At 40.2% G+C, this 20,551-nt stretch overlaps 1 protein-coding gene across 1 annotated transcript in view; it reads left to right on the plus strand.

Moving 5' to 3' along the window:
• The window catches only part of pan3 (poly(A) specific ribonuclease subunit PAN3), a 157,396-nt gene that overhangs the window by 12,189 nt on the left and 124,656 nt on the right, over positions 1-20,551 (plus strand). The window contains exon 3 of the mRNA XM_078222194.1: positions 17,527-17,599. Coding sequence (XP_078078320.1) covers positions 17,527-17,599 — 73 coding nt within the window. The remainder of the gene's footprint in view (positions 1-17,526; positions 17,600-20,551) is intronic.

The following is a 20,551-nucleotide window of genomic DNA, read 5'->3' on the forward strand; positions in this document are numbered from 1 at the left end:
CAGGTGACGAAGTGCGGCGACTAAGGGATTTTCACAGTAACTTCATTGCAGTGTTAATGTAAGCCTACTTGTGACAAATAAACATTAAACATTTTTTTAAATGCTCTATCGTGCTACCAGGAGATGTATTACCAGTGTTACCCAGCCCCATACGGGTATCTGTCCTGTTAGTTGAGAAACATTTATATGTGTGCTCACACCTTGTTGAGCCGACTTTGTTGTTCAGTAAGGTTATGGCTGATCTTTGACCTTAATTCCACTTTCCCACCCCATCCCCATATCTCTTGGTACCCTGACATTTCAAGAATCTGTCGCCTTGAAGGTATGCAGTAACTGGGCACTCACAATCCTGAGTGAAGATGTTCTCCTCATCAGGCTGAAATGGCTGGCCCCTTATCCTGCTACCACGCCCCCTAGTTCAAGACTGGCCTGTAAGAGGAAAAGGCATCTCTACATAAACCCTGCCATGCATTCTCATGAACTTGTATGTTTAAATGCAATCACCTCTCAACTCGATCTTTCTTCATGAGGCCAACCCTCTCTTCACAGGAATCAATCTAATGAGCCTTTGTTGCTCATCCTCAAAGGTGACTATATCCTTTCTTGTGTACCAACACTATGCACAGTACTCCAGGTGTGGCCCTGTTCAGTTGAAACAAGTCATGCTCACTACACTCTTCTACTCCATCTTTCTTGCAATTAACGCTACCATGGCATTTGCCTTCCTAATTGCTTGCTGCCCTTTGTTAACGTTGTTTCATGTCCAAGGGCATCCAAGTTTCTTGATACCAACATTTGAGAGGTTACTTTTAAATTATGAAAAACTGTTTTCTGGATTCCTGAAAGTATTGGATAAGGTGTCACACAAAAGGTTAATAAGCAAAACAGTTCTTAAGTTTATTAAGTTTATCTAAGGCGGCACGGTAGCACAGTGGTTAGCACTGTTGCTTCACAGCTCCAGGGACCTGGGTTCGATTCCCGGCTTGGGTCACTGTCTGTGTGGAGTTTGCACATTCTCCTCGTGTCTGCGTAGGTTTCCTCCGGGAGCTCTGGTTTCCTCCCACAGTCCAAAGATGTGCGGGTTAGGTTGATTGGCTATGCTAAAATTGCCCCTTGGTGTCCTGGGATGCGTGGATTAGTGGGTAAAATATGTAGGGATATGGGGGTGGGATTGTGGTCGGTGCAGACTCGATGGGCCGAATGGCATCTTTCTGTACTGTCAGGTTTCTATGATTTATTAGTGTCACAAGTAGGCTGATATTAACACTGCAATGAAGTTACTGTGAAAATACCCTAGTTGCCACATTCCGGCACCTGTTCAGGTACACTGATGGAGAATCTAGCATGGCCAATACACCTAACCAGCACGCCTTTTCAGACTGGGAGAAAATCGGAGCACTCTGAGGAAAGCCACGCAGACTCTGCACAGACAGTGACCCGGGAATCGAACCCAGGTCCCTGGCGCCGTGAGACGGCAGTGCTAACCACTGTGCCACCGTGCCGTTGGTATGGATAGAGGATTAGTTAACGGATAGAAAACAGAGTGGGCAAAATTACTTTTTCAGGTTGGAGGCAGTGAATAGTGGAGTGCTGCAAGGATCCGTGCTGGGGCGCTCAGCTATTTACAATTTATATTAATGACTTGGATGAAAAGTCAGAGAGTAACGTATCTAAGTTTGCTGATGATACCAAATTAGGTGGAAAGATAAGCTGTGAAGAGGACACAGAGAGGCTGGCTGCAAAGATATGTATGCAGGTTAAATGAGTAGGCTGGAAGATGGAATATAATGTGCGGTAATGTGAAGTTATCCACTTTGGTCATAAGAATAAAAAAGCAGAATACTTTTTAAAAGGTGAGAAACTTGTGAGAGACGCGAAAGGTGAGAGATGTTCTCATTCGAAGGGACTTGGGTGTGCTTGTACAAGGAATGCAGAAAGTTAGGAAGACAAATGGCATGTTAGCTTTTATTGCAAGGGGATTGGAATACAAGAATAAAGAAGTCTTCCCTGCTTCTGTCAGACTTTTGAATGGACTTACCTTGCATTAAGTTGATCTTTCTCTACACCGTAGCTATGACTAACACTATATTCTGCACTCTCTCGTTTCCTTCTCTATGAACGGTATGTTTTGTCTGTATAGCGCGCAAGAAACAATACTTTTCACTGTTAATACATGTGACAATAATAAATCAAAAGTCTTGCTGCAGTTATGCAAGGTTTTGCTGAGACTGTATCTGGAGTACTGAGTGCAGTTTTGTCACATTTAGGAAAGGATATAGTTGCATTGGAGGCAATTCAGTGAAGGTCCCTGGAATGCAGGAGTTTCCGATGATGAGAGGCTGAGTAAATTGGACTTGTATTCTCTGGAGTTTAGAAAAATGAGCGATGTTCTCATTGAAACCTATAAAATTCTGAAGATGCTTGTTAGGATGGATACTGAGAGATTGTTTCCTTTGGTCAGGGAATCTGAGTAAGAAGTCTCACAACAGGTTTATTTGGTAGCAAAAGCCACTAGCTTTCGGAGCGCTGCTCCTTCATCAGGTAAGTGGGAGTTCTCTTCACAAATAGGGCATATAAAGACACAAACTCAATTTACAAAATAATGGTTGGAATGCGAGTCTTTACAGGTAATCAAGTCTTAAAGGTACAGACAATGTGAGTGGAGAGAGCATTAAGCACAGGTTAAAGAGATGTGTATTGTCTCCAGACAGGACAGTTAGTGAGATTTTACAAGCCCAGGCAGTCGTGGGGGGTTACAGATAGTGTGACATGAACCCAAGATCCGGGATGAGGCCGTCCTCATGTGTGCAGAACATGGCTATCAGTTTCTGCTCAGCGACTCTGCGTTGTGTCTCGTGAAGGCCACCTTGGAGAACACTTACCTGAAGATCAGAGGCCGAATGCCCGTGACCGCTGAAGTGTTCCCCAGCGGGAAGAGAACATTCTTGCCTGGTGATTGTCGAGCGGTGTTTATTCATCTGTTGTCAAGAAGTGGGGGTGTGGGGATGGCCTTGGCGAGATGTTCATCTTCATCAATGACATGTTGAAGGCTCCGGAGAAGATATCGTAGTTTCTCCGTTCTGGGGAAGTACTGGACGACGAAGGGTACTCTGTCCGCCGTGTCCCGTGTTTGTCTTCTGAGGAGGTCGGTGCGGTTTTTCGCTGTGGCATGTCTCCAAGGCGGCCTTCACGACAACGCAGAGTCGCTGAGCAGAGACTGATAATCAAGTTCCGCACACATGAGGATGGCCTCAACCGGGATCTTGGGTTCATGTCACACTATCTGTAACTCCCACGACTTGCCTGGGTTTGCAAAATCTCTCTAACTGTCCTGTCTGGAGACAATACACATCTCTTTAACCTGTGCTTAACCCTCTCTCCACTCACATTGCCTGTGCCTTTAAGACTTGATTACCTGCAAAGACTCGCATTCCAACCATTATTTTGTAAATTGAGTTTGTGTCTTTATATGCCCTGTTTGTGAACAGAACTCCCACTCACCTGACGAAGGGGAAGCGCTCCGAAAGCTAGTGGCTTTTGCTACCAAATAAACCTGTTGGACTTTAACCTGGTGTTGTGAGACTTCTAACTGTGTTTACCCCAGTCCAACGCCGGCATCTCCACATCATGACAATAGTGATCTCAGACCATTTTACTTAAGTTCCTGGTGGGCATAACTCTATATCACAAAGCAAGTCCATAACCCTGGATAAACTGGCACTGTTAGAAATACATCACATTGTTTCAGTAAGTGGTATTTTATTCTCATTTAACCTTCCTGTATCTGACTCATTACTTTGCAGTAGGTCTGTACTGAATACGGAAAAAAGTGTATCGTGTAAATTGTTTCACAATCCCTTTCTAGAAAGGCATACCACCACATATCTAATTTGCTCTGTTACCGTGCTTTGAAACTGCTAGTCAGAAGGTATCCCAGCAAGAGATATTTTGTGCAAGAATCTCCTGATGTTGTGTCATACTGATCCTTGTTGAATTTTCTGTTCTCTTTTTGCTTATTATAGGACATTGGCATTGAGTGTGACAGGTGTACAACAGTAAGATAGATAGGTTCTAGGCAAAGATCCCTTATTCACAACATCTGGCATCATGCCAAGAATGCTGAATAATAATGTATCTTACCAGGATGCTTTAATTGGATAAGGTGGAGCTATTAAAATGTACAATGGGTGTGTTTTGATTTTATTAAATTTCTGGATTATTTGATGGTTCAATGAAATGTGCTCATCTTTTAAAGGATTTTTTTAAAAAGCGCATAGGTATTCAGTCCCTTATTTGGGAGAGTCACAATTTTTCACCCAGGCAGCTTAAGTGTCTTGGTTATGGGGCAGCTTGCATGCATCCCAGAATAGCTAATATTCAATTACATATGTGGAATGTTGATCCAAAGGTGTTTGAGCCAAAAAATTTAATACTGGTGTGAACTTGGATAATAATTCTTAAAGCATGTATGTAGGATTTTATAATAATGATGCAGGTTTTGTCTGCACTTTTCTGATTGGCCATTAGGTTGATTTGATGGGTGGAGTTGGTGTATGCTGAGGTACATGTGTTCCAGTCCTCCATACGTCACATGGGACATGAATTAATTTGAGGGGCCACGGGTAGCTAAGTTCAAATATTGTGAAACATCCTATTATATTTTTATTTGTTTTGAATAATTCTATAGTTTTTTTTCTGGCTGGACAAACACTCTGTAGTTAACAGGCCGAGCAGGCTTCAGACCACATTCCTCAGCCATGACCAAAGCCCCTATGGACAGGAAAGACCAGAGCTAGCCAGATGTGACTCTCTCTCTCTCTCTTCTCCCTCTCCTCCTCTCTCTCTCTCTCTTCCCCCTCTCCCCCCCCCGGAACGGGAGAGATGATATAGGAAGAATAAAATGGCTTGAGGTGGGAATTTAAAGAAGTATGAAAAAACTACTTTCACTGCAAATGTTTTGTGGATTCTGGTATCAATATCCTACACCTTGCTCATTTGATTAATTTATGTTCAAATCTTAAACAACAGGATTGTGTATTGGTCAGGATTATTTTGTTTACTATAAAGTAGAACACTGTTGGTGGTAAATAGTTGCTTTGTCCTTGTGTGCAGTTGCCCCATTTCGCTGGAAAGGCGGCGGCTAAGAGGGGATCTTATTGAAACATATAAGATGATTAGAGGTTTAGATAGGGTGGATAGTGATAGCCTTTTTCCTCTGATGGAGAAATCCAGCACGAGGGGGCATGGCTTTAAATTGAGGGGGGGTAGTTATAGAACCGATGTCAGGGGTAGGTTCTTTACCCAGAGGGTGGTGAGGGATTGGAATGCCCTGCCAGCATCAGTAGTAAATGCGCCTAGTTTGGGGGCGTTTAAGAGATCCGTAGATAGGTTCATGGACGAAAAGAAATTGGTTTAGGTTGGAGGGTCACAGTTTTTTTTTTAACTGGTCGGTGCAACATCGTGGGCCGAAGGGCCTGTTCTGCGCTGTAATGTTCTATGTTCTATGTTCTAAATTAAGCATTTCTCCGTTTAGGTATCTTTTCTCTTGGTAAGGTAACATAATTTTGTGCAGCAAGCAATTTGTAATGAGGTCGCAAGCCTCATACTTTTGCCTTGTTGGATGCTGGGAACTTAGAAGCAGGGAACATTACTGGTTATGCCCAGTATAATACTTGTTCAAGCAACGCTGCTTAAGCCAATGATTAAGTATCTTTTTGAAGCTTTGCATATAAAGGATATTAAAGTTGTTAGCTTTGACAATTTTATCTGATTGATTTTATGTCCATCAAAAAATAAAGTTAAGAGGCGGTGGAACAAATTGAACATTGTGAAAAGAAATGATCTTATACTCATGGCTTCCTAATGGATTGAAGCCCATGGGATTGAAGGAGCAGTGGGAGTGTTCATATGAGATTGCCCAAGAAACGGAAAGCAGTGTAATAAATAGTAAGTGGTTATTTTTCAGGTTGAAGGAAAGTTACGTTGCCCAGGGTTTGGTATTTAGCCACTGTCCTTTTTGATATTACTGACCTGAATTTGTGAATAAAGAGCATAATTTCAAAATTTTCAAATGATGAAATTCAGAAATGAAGTTAAATCATGAGGATAGTAATGGACCTCAGGAGGACACAGACTGGTAAAATAGCAATATCTTGGCAAATGGAATTAAATGCAAAGTCTTACTGCTCAAAAACAGGGATCCAGACGGATCTGTGTGTCCTTGTACATGGATTGCAAAAAGTTAGCAAGTAATTGGGAGATGTTTAGAATGTTGACATTTATTGAAGTGTTAGGAAGCTAAAGGTAGTTTTAAGGAATTTATATTTGTATTGGTAAGCATTAGAAATAAGGTCTGGTTTTAGGTGGGTTTACTTTAATATTTCATGCTGGACAAAGATGTTTGGATGTGTGGGGGTTAGTTTGAATTCAGCTGGGATTTTATTATGTTTCGAGAACTGCGGTGTGCAAGTTAATTATAGTTGCTTAGCAACTAGTGGCTCCTGTAAGGTAAATCAAAAAGCTGTTTTTGTTCTGTAGTTTTAGCTGGAAACTAGTGGCAGTTGTAGACAGGTCATGGAGCAGTGAACAGCTCTCTCTCAACTCTGCTAGGAGAAACTAGGGAGAGACCAGTTCTCTTAACTTTGTTAGAAGAAAAGTTGTACAATGGAGTTGTGCAAGAAGGCAAGGTTGGGTCTGGTTTCTGTTCATCGACCCCAGACAAAGCTGAGAAGGAGTCGGTTTGTGAAATTGATGGAAAAAGTTTCGAAAGTAAGCCTAAAGTTTGGAATGACTACTATCATCTATGAACAAATTGTAAAGTAATTGGGAAGAAAGTATTGGCTGGATGTCAGAATTCATGTAACACTGAAAGTCAGTCAAGGCAATGAAAATCTAAAGCGGTAGGTACAAAATCCTGGAACAGATTCACTGTTCAAAGTGGAGGAAAGGCTCTGGTCAACAGTCCTTTGTAAAATCTGGATTGGATTCCGGAATGCAAACCGCTAAGAGAAAGTATTACTACGAGAGAGGATTTTAAAGCATATTTTTGGGATAAAGTTTGGAAACCCATGACAATTGTCTGGGGGGAATTCTAAGGAAAAATTCACATGCACTAAGATAAAAGCAAATGACTGTGTACACTGGAATCTGAAACAAAGATGGCTCTAGAAATAGTGGATGCATTGGTGGTCATCTTCCAGGATTCTATAGACTTTGGAACTGTCCCTGTAGATTGGAGGGCAGCGAATGTCACTCCCAATATTCAAAAAGGGAGGTGGAGAGAAAATAGGGAATTATAGACCAGAAGGCTTAACATCGGTAGTGGGGAAAATTCTCAAATCCATTATCAAGGACTTTATAGCAGAGCATTTAGAAAGCAGTGGCAGGATCAGACAGAGTCAGCATGGATTTAGGAAGGGGAAATCATGCTTGACAAGTCTGTTGAAATTCTTTGAAGATGTAACTAGTAGAGTTAACAAGGGGGAACCAGTCGATGTGGTATATTTGGACTTTCAGAAAGCGTTGACAAAGTCCCGCACAAGAGATTATCGTGCAAGATTAAAGCGCATGGGATTGGGGGAAATGTACTGAGATGGATAGAAAAATGGTTGGCAGAGAGGAAACAAAGAATAGGAATTAATGGATGCTTTTCAAATTGGCAGGCAGTAACAAGTGGGGTGCCACAGGGATCAGTGCTGGGACCCCAGCTATTCACAATATATATTGATGATTTGGGTGAGGGAACAAAATGCAACATCTCAAAGTTTGTAGATGATACCAAGTTGGGTGGGAGGGTGAACTGTGACAAGGATGCAGAGATCCTTCAGAATGATCTAGACAGGTTGAGTGAGTGGGCTAATCAATGGCAGATGCAGTATAATTTGGATAAGTGTGAAGTTATTCACTTTGGAAGCAAAAACAAGAAGGCAGATTACTACCTGAATGGCTGTAAATTGGGAAAGGGGAGTGTGCAGTGGGACCTGGGTGTCCTTGTGCACCAGTCACTGAAGGTAAGCATGTAGGTGCAGCAGGCGGTAAAGAAGGCAAAGGGTATATGCCTTCATTGTGAGAGATTTCGAGTACAGGAGCAGGGATTTGTTGCAATTATATAGGGCCTTGGTGAGGCCGCACCTAGAGTTTTGTGTGCAGTTTTGGTCTCCTTTCTGAGGAAGGATGTTCTTGCTCTTGAGGGAGTGCAGGGAATGTTTACCAGGCTGATTCCGAGGATGGTGGGACTGATGTATGAGGAGAGATTGACTAGGTCAGGATTGTTTTCGCTGGAGTTCAGATGAATGAGGGGGGATCTCAGAAACTTATAAAATTCTCACAGGACTAGACAGGGTAGATGCAGGGAGGATATTCCCAATTGTGGGGGAGTCCAGAACCAGGGGTCACAGTCTGAGGATTCAGGGTAGATCATTTAGGACAGAAGTGAGGAGACATTTCTTCACCCAAAGAGTGGTGAGCCTGTGGAATTCATTACCACATGAAGTCGTTGCTGCCAAAACATTAAATGTATTCAAGAGGTGGCTGGATATAGCACTTGGGGCAAATGGGATCAAAGGTTACGGGGAAAAAGCAGGATTAGGCTATTAAGTTGGATGATCAGCCATGATTGTAATGAATGGCGGAGCAGGCTCGAAGGGCCAAATGGCCTCCTCCTGCTCCTACCTTCTATGTTTCTAAAAACAGAAAGTGCTGCAAAATCTCAGCAGGTCTGTCAGCATTTGTGGAGGGAGAACAGAGCCCATGTTTTGATTCTGCACTAAAGATGTGCGGGTTAGGTTGATTGGCCATGCTAAAATTGCCCCTTAGTGTCCTGAGATGTGTAGGTTAGAGGGATTAACGGGTAAAATATGTAGGGATTTGGGGGTAGGGCCTGGGTGGGATTGTGGTCGGTGCAGACTCGATGGGCCGAATGGCCCCCTCCTGCACTGTCGGGTTTCTATGATTTCTAATGGTCTCTTTAGCACCCACTAATTTGGATGTTATTGGGACCATTAACACTTGTTATCCATATTGATCTTAAAACCTGAGTGTAATTTATTAAGCCAAAGGGGGGAATAAAGGAGCATTGTTTTATAAATTTTTCCATGTTTAATAACTTTTCTCGTTAAAACTAATTAGCAGTCCTATGATTGTTCCTCCACATTTTTTTTAAAAGTAAAAGTTATGGCCTTTTGAGCCAGGGTTCAATTCTGGGATCTTCCTGTCTGGTTATAACACAAATTTGCATCATAGCACAAGTAGGATGGAGTATAAAAGTAGGGAAATATTGTAACAACTGTACAGGAGATTGATGAGACCGCACCTAGACTACTTTGTGCAGTCTTGATGTCCTTAATATAATAAGGATATACTTGCATTGGATGCAGTTCAGGGAAGGTTCACTGGGCTGATTCTTGGAATGAAGGAATTGTCGTACAGCAACTGTTGAACAGGTTGAGCCTATACTGATTGAGGGTTAGAAGAATGAAAGATTATCATATTGAAACATATAAGATTCTGAGGGAGCTTGGCAGGATAGATGCTGAGAGGATGCTTCCTTTCAGGGGTTGGGGGGGAGGGGGTGGAATCTAGAATTAGGGGAAGAGTTTCAGAATAAGGGGTTTTCTATCCAAGGTGGAGATAAGAAGGAAGTTCTTCTCTGCCCAAGTGGAGGCTGGGTCCCATTTAATGTGTTCAAGGCTGTCTTAGACTGATCTTTGATCTACAAGAGAGTCAAGGGTTATGGAAGGACAGTCAGGAAGGTGGATTAGATGATCAGATTAGCCATGATCTTATTCAATGGTGGAGCAGGTTTGAGGGGTCAGATGAGCTGTTTGTACCTCTATCTCTTATTTTACATTGGGAAGGGAAGCTGTTTGTCGAGGTACTGTTATTATGATTGAAGAGGTAATAGTAGAACCAAGCCAGACTATTCCTATTTAAACCAGCATTGCTAAAGCAAATTACCTGGTCATTAACTTCTTGATAGTTGTGGGATCTTGCTATGCACAAATCGGCTTCTGCATTTACTAATTATAACAGTAACCACTTTGGAAACCCTTTTCGGATTTTCAGGACATCCCAAGGTGCGCTTTACATCTAATTAAGCATGTAAAACACCTTGGGATGTCCTGAGAATCTGAAAGGTGTTTTATAAAGGAAAACATTTCATTTTTTTTCTTTTGAGCTGGACAGTTGAGAGAAATAATGCAGTAGACAGTGTTCAAGGTGATGGAGAGGGCAAGAAAGGAAAATTCACCACAGTTTTAGTCGTAGAGAATGTTTTTCAGGATTTTGGCTGGGGCTGTTTTTTGTTGCTGTGGGTAAAGGCAGAGTTCTTTAGAGATTTGACGGGTAACTGGTTGAAACATTCAGTCAGTTCCATCTACATACAAGATGCCGTATGAGTTACTGTTTTGGTGGTGCTGGCAGGATGATTCATGTGAAAGTGAGAGAGATGTTTCACCTGGATAATTAGATGCATTGCTTTCCATTTGTGACTATTGGGGGGTATTAATAATGTTTTTGTCTGGAAAAAGCAAACTTTTGATACGTAATCAGTATTACGTAGCATCAGATGTGTAAAGGTCCTTGTTATTTGAGTAATGCTTTGATTCCAAATTTGTAAAGTTAAACCAACTTATTTTGACTTTTTTCTTTTCATTCTACAATTTGTTGGCTAAATAAATGACTAGATGTCAAAAATATTTACATGTTTATTCTCCTGTGCAAACAGTCTGCACAGAATTTAAACAAAATTGTTTATGGTTGTGTATCATTTTAATTGAAAAGCTTGGAACTAACTTGTAATCTAACGCTTAAAATTTAGCCACCACAATGAAGAGATCTTTATACATTTCTTTGGCAAGTTCTTCAACGTATACATTACCAATATCCTCCCTTATAGGTGAAAGGATGATGCAGCCTTTCATCAAAGTATATGATGTCGTCATATAGCAGGAAGTGGCAGTGTTCAAATTTTATTTTATTTATATGAAGTTTTACTATATTGCAATATTGTCTGGAGTCATAGATACACTACTATATAAAGGAGGCCATTTGGCCCATTGAGTCCACACCAGCTCTCTGTTGAGCAATCTTGTCAGTCTCATTTCCCCGTTCTGTCCCCATAGCCCCGCAAGTTTATTGCTTTAAATGCTCATCCAAGTTCCTTTTGAAATCATTAATCATCTCTACTTCCACCACCCTCACAGGCAATAGTTCCAGGTCATTACCATTCACTGTGTAACGATAGTTTTTCCTCACATCTCCCCTGTATCTCTTGCCCAAAACCTTAAATATTTGTCCTCTAGTCCCTTTCCATCGGCTTTTATGTAAACATGTCAAAATCTTGTACACCTCGAGTAGAGTTCTGTTCAACCTCCTTTGTTCCAGGGAGCACTACAGAGCAACTCGGCAAGATTACATCAATCGCACTTCCCTTTCTGCAACATTTGTCACTGGGAAGGACAAATGAAGCTATTTCATATTACATGGTACTGACTGCACTGAAATTGGTCATTTGGTCCTACAGACCCATGCTGGTGTTTATGTCTTTTTTTTTTAGGAAATAATTTCAATCCTTTGGAAATTCACTTGCTTGGAATGCTCTAGTGGCCCAATGGGTGGGCCTCTTCAGGTGGCTACTCAGAGGTCAAAATCTACTCCATTCTTTTTGAGACAAGGAATCAAGTGTTTTTGATATTGGCACTATGCCTTAATTTAATTGAAGTAGAAAAATGCTGATGTGGGGGAAAATAAGTGAAATAAAATCATATGTTGAACAGTTTCTGTTACAGCATACTTTGAGGACTTTGTGCCACGCAGAGTATTAGTAACATTACCTTTTGTCAACTGTTAAAGTAACCAAGTTGAAGTTTTGATTAAATCTATGAAGGACAAGTCTGACCCAGTATTCATGTCTATGGCTTGATCAACAGGTTTCAAGCTAACAAGTAGAATTATACAAAAGCAAAATATTGTGGATGTTAGCTTCAATTAAAAACAGAAAATGCTGTAAATACTTAACAGGCTGCACATGTCAGGAGAAGAACATAATTAATGGGCTGAATATTCGCTATCAAAGCAGATATCCCTTGTGAGAAAATTTTCTGACTTGACAGACGTGCCTTGATATAAAGGGCCCCATCACACACAATTTTGTGTGCAATCCTGCCGACTCTGGAAGCATATTGGAGATGGCAATGTGGATGGGCGAGTGCTGATGCGGGCTGGTTAGAAGGCTGGTCTCAGTTTTCTGGGACTCTCTCCCACTTGTTTTAAAAACTGTTCGACCCTCCAGCTCTACTTCAGCCGCATAACTTCCAATACCACCTCAAACCCCATGCCCCTCCATAGCCACTTATTCTGTATCCACTATAGGCAGGACTCAGGAGCCATGTGGAGATGAAAAAAAAATCAACTTCAAACAATCTAATAGAGCTTTCATTCATACATACTTGGTACTAAAAAAAACGTACTTATTCATGAAATCCGTTCAAAGATTTTAAATGCCCTCACATGGTCAATCTGTTACACAAGCAAACAAACCTTTATTCACTAACCACATAAAAGAGAGCTAAAGCTTTAGTAGTCTCTTGAAATTGTCAGTCAAAAATGTGAACGCGACCTTCCTGCTGAGAAAAGCGCTTTTTTGAAACTCAACTAAGCATTCTAAATGCGTTTAGTTGTAATAAAAGTCTTTGGAAAGTGTCAACAATCAACTCGATTGAAACAGTAGAAATACATGGCAACAATTTTTTCAAAGATGCACCAGTAGGCCTGGCAATGAATGAACTCCAACATCATGGCTTTGTTTCTTTGATTTATAGCTGCACATTTTTTTCATGTTTATAAGGCTGGGGATTTAAATAACTTCAAATCATGACACTTCTGACCTTATCAACATTTCAAGATTTGTGTCTCCCGTACAGCCCTCACAGCATTCAAAGAGGGGCCTGTTGAACTTGGCACTAATTATAAGTGGCCCTGCTGAGTCTGGATTTCCCACCTGTGTAATATACACCCCAATGCCTTTCCACTGCCAGCAAAAATGGGATCTGCCAAAAAACTCTGCCTGCCATTTTTAAAGGCCTCAGGATTTGGCCTAAATTATAGCAGAGCTAACACCTTTGGTTGTCGTTAAATTACTTTTTTTTCCTCACTCGTGAGTACACCTCTGTACTTTAATGCTCTGATCTTCACAGTTAGTTTGTGATCCACGTACATTCAAATTCACCGGCATAGATTTCTCTAAAAAAAGCATAAAATGCTGTGGATGCTGGAAAACTGAAATAAAAACATGTTTTAATGACGGATTTATTCTGATTGTGCCTTACTAAAATTACTGCATTCAGTCTTTCAACATACATTTTACACACCAGTTTCAACATGTGCTCTAGAGTTTACTATCCTGTGTAAATACTGGAGAGAAAAAAGGTGCTCTGATGAACTAAAATATATCATATATATCTGGTACAAATAATGGTGCACATCAAAATCTATAGCCTTTCCTAAAACAAATAAAATCTTTGTTTCTGTTTTATAAGCCACCAGACCTCATTTAGTGAAGTATGGTACTGAACTGGTGATGTCATTTACACTCTTGGCATTATATTTTTGGTGCAATTCAGGAATATATTTCCAGTATTATTACCTCATAATTTTTGCCAGCTCTCAAAAATTATTTATTTCATAGTTGCAAGTGAAAGTAATTGAGACTGAAATTCAAACTTTTACCAACTCCTTTTACTTCAAAATGAATATTCTAGTCATCTGGTTCTACGGTGTCTTAGGAGGGGTTGGCAAGTTTGATTACTAAACATGCTAACTTGTGTCTGTATTAAATCGGCTTCAAAAACAATTGATTTTTTTCAGGAATCTTGTTTCTCCCACACGCACAGCTATTGGATAATTTCTATGCTGCATTCATGTAATTTCTGATATTTGGAATTCGGGCCTTTATAGAAATGAAGTCCCTGTTTATTTTAAAATGTAAATGTGATCAGAATAGGTTTATCCTCACACTAATAACTACAACCACACAATCTGCGGCAAGGCTGTTATAACAATGGAACCAGATAGTATATGTACCCAACCTGTTGGACCAGATGTGCTGTAAATGCTTGAATCCTTGTTTCCTGTGGTATTGAACTGCATGTGATACCTCATCACAAACTGGATGAAGGCCAGTCTTTGTGGTAAATTATGTTCCCAGTGTCTGCCCACACTTGCCAAGTACTCTAGCAGTTAATTATGTGTTCAACTTCTCAATCTACGCATTTCAACCAGCTGCCTTTATTCTGATATTACATGAACTATTTCACTGGTTCTCAAACTGAGGTTTGCTAAGACCTTTTTAGGGGGTTTGTGATGCTGGGCTGGGCTGGCCTGACAGGTCGACAACCCTGGCATGAATTTGCGCAGTGGTCAAGAGTAAGCCAGTGACTGGTGTGCCCTGCTCATATTGTGATCCTGCTATCCCCAGTCCTCTAGTACTCTCTCCATGCTCTTCTTCCCCAACCCCAAGTCCTTGCTCTCTCCATGATCCAGCTTTCTCTGTATTCTGCTCTTGCCCTGTTGTCTGTTTCCACAGTGGTCCTGCTATTCTCTTGTTTTTCTAGTGTTCTTCAGGCTCCTCTGTCACTGAGTTGTACTTCTCCAGTGCCCCTGCTCCCCTCTGTTCCACTACTGTGAAATCCACTACTCAGCAGAATCGCTGAGCAGAAATTGATAACCAAGTTCCGCACACATGAGGACGGTCTCAATCGGGATCTTGGGTTCATGTCACACTGTCTGTAACCCCCACCACTTGCCTGGGCTTGCAAAATCTCACTAACTGTCCTGGCTGGAGACAATATACATCTCTTTAACCTGTGTTTAACCCTTTCTCCACTCACATTGTCTGTACCATTAAGACTTGATTACCTGTTAAGACTCGCATTCCAACATTATCTTCTAAATTGAGTTTGTGTCTATATATGCCCTGTTTGTGAACACAACTCTTCACTCACCTGAAGAAAGAGTGATACTCTGAAAGCTTGTGCTACCAAATAAACCTGTTGGACTTTAACCTGGTGTTGTGAGACTTCTTACTGTGCTTACCCCAGTCCAACGCTGGCTTCTCCACATTACCACTACTGTTTCCCAGCCTCCTTTCTGTGCTCCTGTTGAAGAAAGGCAGACTGCAGTGAAAGCAGAAACACCCATCTCACCTATAAGTAACTGATTGTTTTCTTAAAAGCATAACTAAGCACTCTACATGCAGCACTTGATATTAGATATATTGTGTACTATTTTAATTTGGATGTGAGCTCCACAATTACAAATCATTTTGAAAAGGGGTCTTTCACCCAAAAATGTTTGAGAACCACGGAATTATTCTTTCTGTTATTGCAGCAACAGAAGAGCACCTTCAATGCAATAAAATGTCTAAACATGTTTTAGGTGGGCAGAATAGACACAATGATTGAGAGCTGGCTGAATGCAAAGCCAAAAAGATAGGCAGAATAGCGTTTTTGACAGGTGCAAATAAGTTTTGGATTTCCCATTGTTCAGTTGGAGAAAGTTTTAACTTGTGAGTTGTGATGCTGAATATGCAGTTTCACACCGTAGAGGTGACTGTAAAATGTGTGAAGGACAGTGGTAGATATGGTGTTGTGCATGTATATTGCAGCAGGTAATGTATCTGGACAGCATGTAAATAACAAAAGCGTCAAGAATGGAATGTTGAGGTACTCTAGAGGTGAAGTTGGGTCGTAGAAGAAGATATCTTTGGAGATGTAGCACAGCTTGTTATGGCTCCTGCTCTGATCAAGACCACAAAAAACTGTGAAGTGTTGTGAACGTTGCCAGTCCATCATGCAAACCAGCCTCCCATCTATTGATGCCATCTACACTTCCTGCTGCCTCAGAAAAGCAGCCAGGACACACACACTTCCACTTTCTTCCATCAAGAAAAAGATACGAAAGTCTGAGATCATGTACCAACTGACTCAGCCTCTTCCCTGCTGCCATCAGACTTTGGAATGGACCTACCATATATTAATCTGACCTTTCTCTACAACCTAACTATGACTGTAACACTATATTCTGCACCTCCTTTCCTTCTTCCCTATGTATTCTATGAACGATATGTTTTGTCTGTATAATGCGTAAGAAAAATACTTTTCACTGTATCCCAATGCATGTGACAAATCAAAGAAAAACTGATTCTGAAATGAGTGCGCCCCAGAGTTGGGCAGTGTAAAGTATGGTGGAGAATATTGGAGTGATTGACAGTGTTGGATGTTGAGAGAATTTGAGGACAACCAGGGGAGGTAACAGTTCATCACTGTTATTAGGAAAGTGGTTATTGGTGTTGTTGAATGTTGTGGTCTAGGTCCGGTGAGAATAATGGAAAATAAATGGGAGGAATTCAAAGAAAATCTGGTGGGTATCAGCATGATTTTGCCCCCTTACTATTTTTAATTGTATTGGTTCAAGTTCTGCATTCATTTTAAAATCATCCCATTAATGTACTTCCTATAACTCACATGGAGGTCTGAATGCCTGGTCACTTCTACGCTGCCCAGCCAGCTCAAACGCTTCACTTTCTAATGGCAGCATTAGAATCCTAGCTTTTCAGTTGTGTTGGTTCCACACAGTATTAATTTGAAGATGGGCTTTTCCTCTGGCTTTAATAGATGAGTGCTAGATTATTACTGGTAACCTTAGCTCCTTTTTGCCATGAGTGCTCATCACCTGAAGCTTTACCTCCCACCTTTCTTATCTCTATTGATCTTTTCTACTTTTCTACTCTGATGAATTCCTGCTCCACTCCTTCGGATGCAACCCTTGTGTTTCCCTCCTCCCATCCTCTCTCCTCCCATCCCGCCTCCTCCCAAATACAATCTCATCCTCCAATGGCTCGAGCATTTCTTAGTCTTTCATCCTTCTGGCCTTGTTCTTCACTCCCAGCATTTGACTGGCAACAAGTTTTGATGTCTTTCTTTGTCACTTTTTGTTTAAGACTCCATAGCCATATTCCTTACTATCTACCATGTCAAGCTCCTTCATAATCTTGAATGTTTCAATGAGATCATCTCTTATTCTTCTAAACTCTAGAGAATATAGACCCAATTTGCTCATCCTCTCATCATAGCGCAACTCTCTCATCACAGAGACCAATCTGATGAACCTTCTCTATACTGTCTCCAATGCAAATATATGCTTCCTTAAAAATGGAGAGAAAATTAGGTGTGGTGTCACTAAAGCCCCTCCCTGCTTAAATAAGCTGTCAGTGGCACGAGCCCCCAGTTGATTCTTGATTCTGCTGGTCCAAGCAGTCTTTTAAAGTAGTGTAAATGAAGTATCCGTAGATGAGCACTTTTTATGATATAGCTAATAAGAGATGTGGTAGTCGTAGTGTCTGTTGGTAACTTGATATATTTAAATGAAGGATGAAAGGCAGGTGGTGTTTGCAAAGTAACATGTAGATTGATGTGAGAGAATGGACATCACAAAAGTCACAGTTATAATAATACTTGTTTTTGTTTACAGAGGCAAGCTAACAGCAGCAGCTCACCCAGCCTGTTGAGTGATTGTGCCAAAGCTTATGCTTGTGCAGGACATGGTAAAGTATTTTATTGTAATTCAGTTGTATATATTTTAGAAAAAAGTAGCATATTGTAGGTGTTTTCCATAATGTAGTTTGCTGGTTGGGGTGGCATGTATTTTTTGCCATTTAGTTTTTTTCCAGAAAATCAAATTCCAGACATTTAATAACTGGCTTTCTTAATAGCATGATGCACCAAAACGCAAAACAGTTTTTATGTACCCAATATCTGGTACAAATTTATTTAAAAATTAGGTTGCTGTTATTTGATCTGTTATTGGTTCTGATTGGGATGATCTAAGTTCACAGGATTGATACTGTGCAGGCTTTATTTTAATTTCACAAATGATAGCAGATGTATTTTGAAACAGATCATTTTAGATATGACATTGGGAATTATTTTAGGATTGTATACTATTAAATCTGCATTATCAAAACCCTTCACTCGGGATTAATATGAACATATTTTCTCCCATCATTCAATGGGACTGTCAGTGCATATTAATTCCTTTCTTCTATCTACATCTTGGCTGTTGCAGCTGGAAAGGTACCATCTTTGAGACAGTGAAAGTAATAATCAGCTAATCTGCACTTTTACAAACTTAGTAGTTTAAGGATGGCAGAGACCCAAGAACAAATTATGTGCCCACCTGTTGAACCCAAAGAAAGAGGAGAAACTAATTTGTAATGGAGAGCATTTGGGAACAGTAGTGAATTTATCAGAGTTATAGGCTTGAGAGTAACAAAGATTTATTGCCTACTTAATTTTGCTTTATCAATATTGATGGTGCAAATACTCTTCAAAACAATTAATCATTTGCTGTGTGGAAGCAATTCACTAATCTCTTATGACTTGAACATCTTTTTCAAAACAAAATTGTATTTGGGATGTGATTCTTGCTGGCATGGCTACATCATTTTTGATCCTTGACCGCCTTTAGAAAATGAAGGCATTGTCCTTGTGATAAGAGGAGGGAATTTTAGGCTTAAACCTGTTGTGATGAAGGAATACTAGCCTATGTCAAAGTTGGGATGGTGTGTAAATTTAGAAATGAATTTGGAGGTGATGGTCTTTCCATTAATCTTCCTGTTCCAGTTCTTGGTGGAGGTCACAGGTTGTTGTACGGTACCATCAGTGTAAGTTGTAAATTAGCATAAAGTAATCACAGTGGACTGATGGTGAGGATTGATATTCAGCTCAGTTGGGGCATTAATCAAATTGGCCACTCTGAGATTCTTGAATGTCGTTGCAGATGGAAACATCCGGGCGAGAAGTAAGTGTTTCAGTGCATTCTTAACTTAAGCTTTGCAGATGGTGGAGAAGCTTTGAGGTGTGAAGAGATCAGCCTGACTCATTACAGAGTATTAAGCCTCTGTTCTGGTTTTGTAGCTGGTCCAGTTAAGCTTTTCGTCATTGGTGATTTGCAAACTGTTGCCAGTGGGAAGCCTGCTGGTGATGCTGCTGAGGAGAGGCAAGTGGTTGCTGAACTTCCTCTTGTTCAGGATAATCAACACCTGGCACAAATGTTACCTGTTGTCAGCCTAAGCTTGAATGATATCCAAGTTTTTCTGAAGGATGGTGTGGACTGCTTCATTGCCAGAAGAGTTGTAGATGGACCAAGCACTGTGGAATCATCAGGAAACAAGCCAAAACTGTTTTTTTGACAGAACAAAATCTTTGATGATGCAGCTGAAGTTTTTAGGACAAGGACCCCTCCCTGAAGAGAAACTGCAGCGGTGTTCTGGGGCGGTAATGATTGGTGCCCAACAAACATAACCAATATTTTTTTGTCATGTGGGATTCTAACCACTAGAGAGGGTTCCCCCCATTGACTAAAATTTTGTTTGGGTTTCTTGATGCCATACTCTGTTAAATATTTTTTGATGTCAAGAACAGTGCAAAGTATTCACCTGCCTTAAAGCATTTAACTCTTAAATTCTCGTGATTTTTTTTTTCCGTGTTTCATGGGATTGCTATCCCTAATTTCGTCAGAGAATGTGCCATGAGCCCCTGAAAATGTAAAAGATAAATATTTCACAAGCTTATATTGCATGATTTTACATATTTGACAGTCTATATTCTAAATTATGTGGTAATGTACCTACCATAATCTCTGTGAAGTTGTATAAGTGTATATCTTAACACAATTTTAACACAGCATTCATTGTGGTTAGAAGAGATAAGTACTTAAAAATGAGTAATATTAGTGCACTATATTAGATCAAAATATTCTTTGCTGTGATAACTGATTTATATTTGTGTGTGATAGTTATGCACACATGAGAATGGCCGTATTGTAACGTGTTCTTGATGCCAGGTAAAGACTATAAGAGAAAAAAACTAATGGGCTGCTGGTGGAAAAAAAAGCTATTATTGTATTAGTCAATATAATCATGTAAAGACAATGACCAATATTGTGTAGTTTAACAGTTCCATTATCCCTATCTGAGGTCAGTTAACCTAGCAGAGCTGGAATTGAAATTTATATCTTCCTTGTCTGTAATGTGATTTTTTTAAGGCTAAATACTGTAATTTTGGAATTGTACAAATGCTTAATAAAAAGTATATTTGATTTTAAGTTGAAAATTTATTGTATTATAATTTTAAACTAAGGTAGGGATAAAACTCTGATCCCTGAACATTGAAATAATATTTTGGTTTACCTGTAGTTTCCATTATTGATCTTTCAGAGCTGACTTTTTCACATGGCTTTTTCATCACCCCTTATAGTCAATCGCAGGATAGATTTTGTTCAGCATTGATCCACAGACTGTCAGAAAATCACAAAATAATTATGCGCGAGTAAAGCAATTTGGTCTATTCTATTCATCCATTCAGAAAGTTCCTCCATTCAACATCCAGTTGTTTATTAAATAATTGCAAGAAGTCTATCTCTAATAAACTATCTAGCAGTCTGTTTTGTGTTGTTTACACTTTGTGAAGAAAGCTTATTGTTATCTGTCTTCAGC

Source organism: Mustelus asterias, chromosome 10, assembly GCF_964213995.1.
Source record: "Mustelus asterias chromosome 10, sMusAst1.hap1.1, whole genome shotgun sequence".
In the NCBI taxonomy this organism is placed as follows: domain Eukaryota; kingdom Metazoa; phylum Chordata; class Chondrichthyes; order Carcharhiniformes; family Triakidae; genus Mustelus; species Mustelus asterias.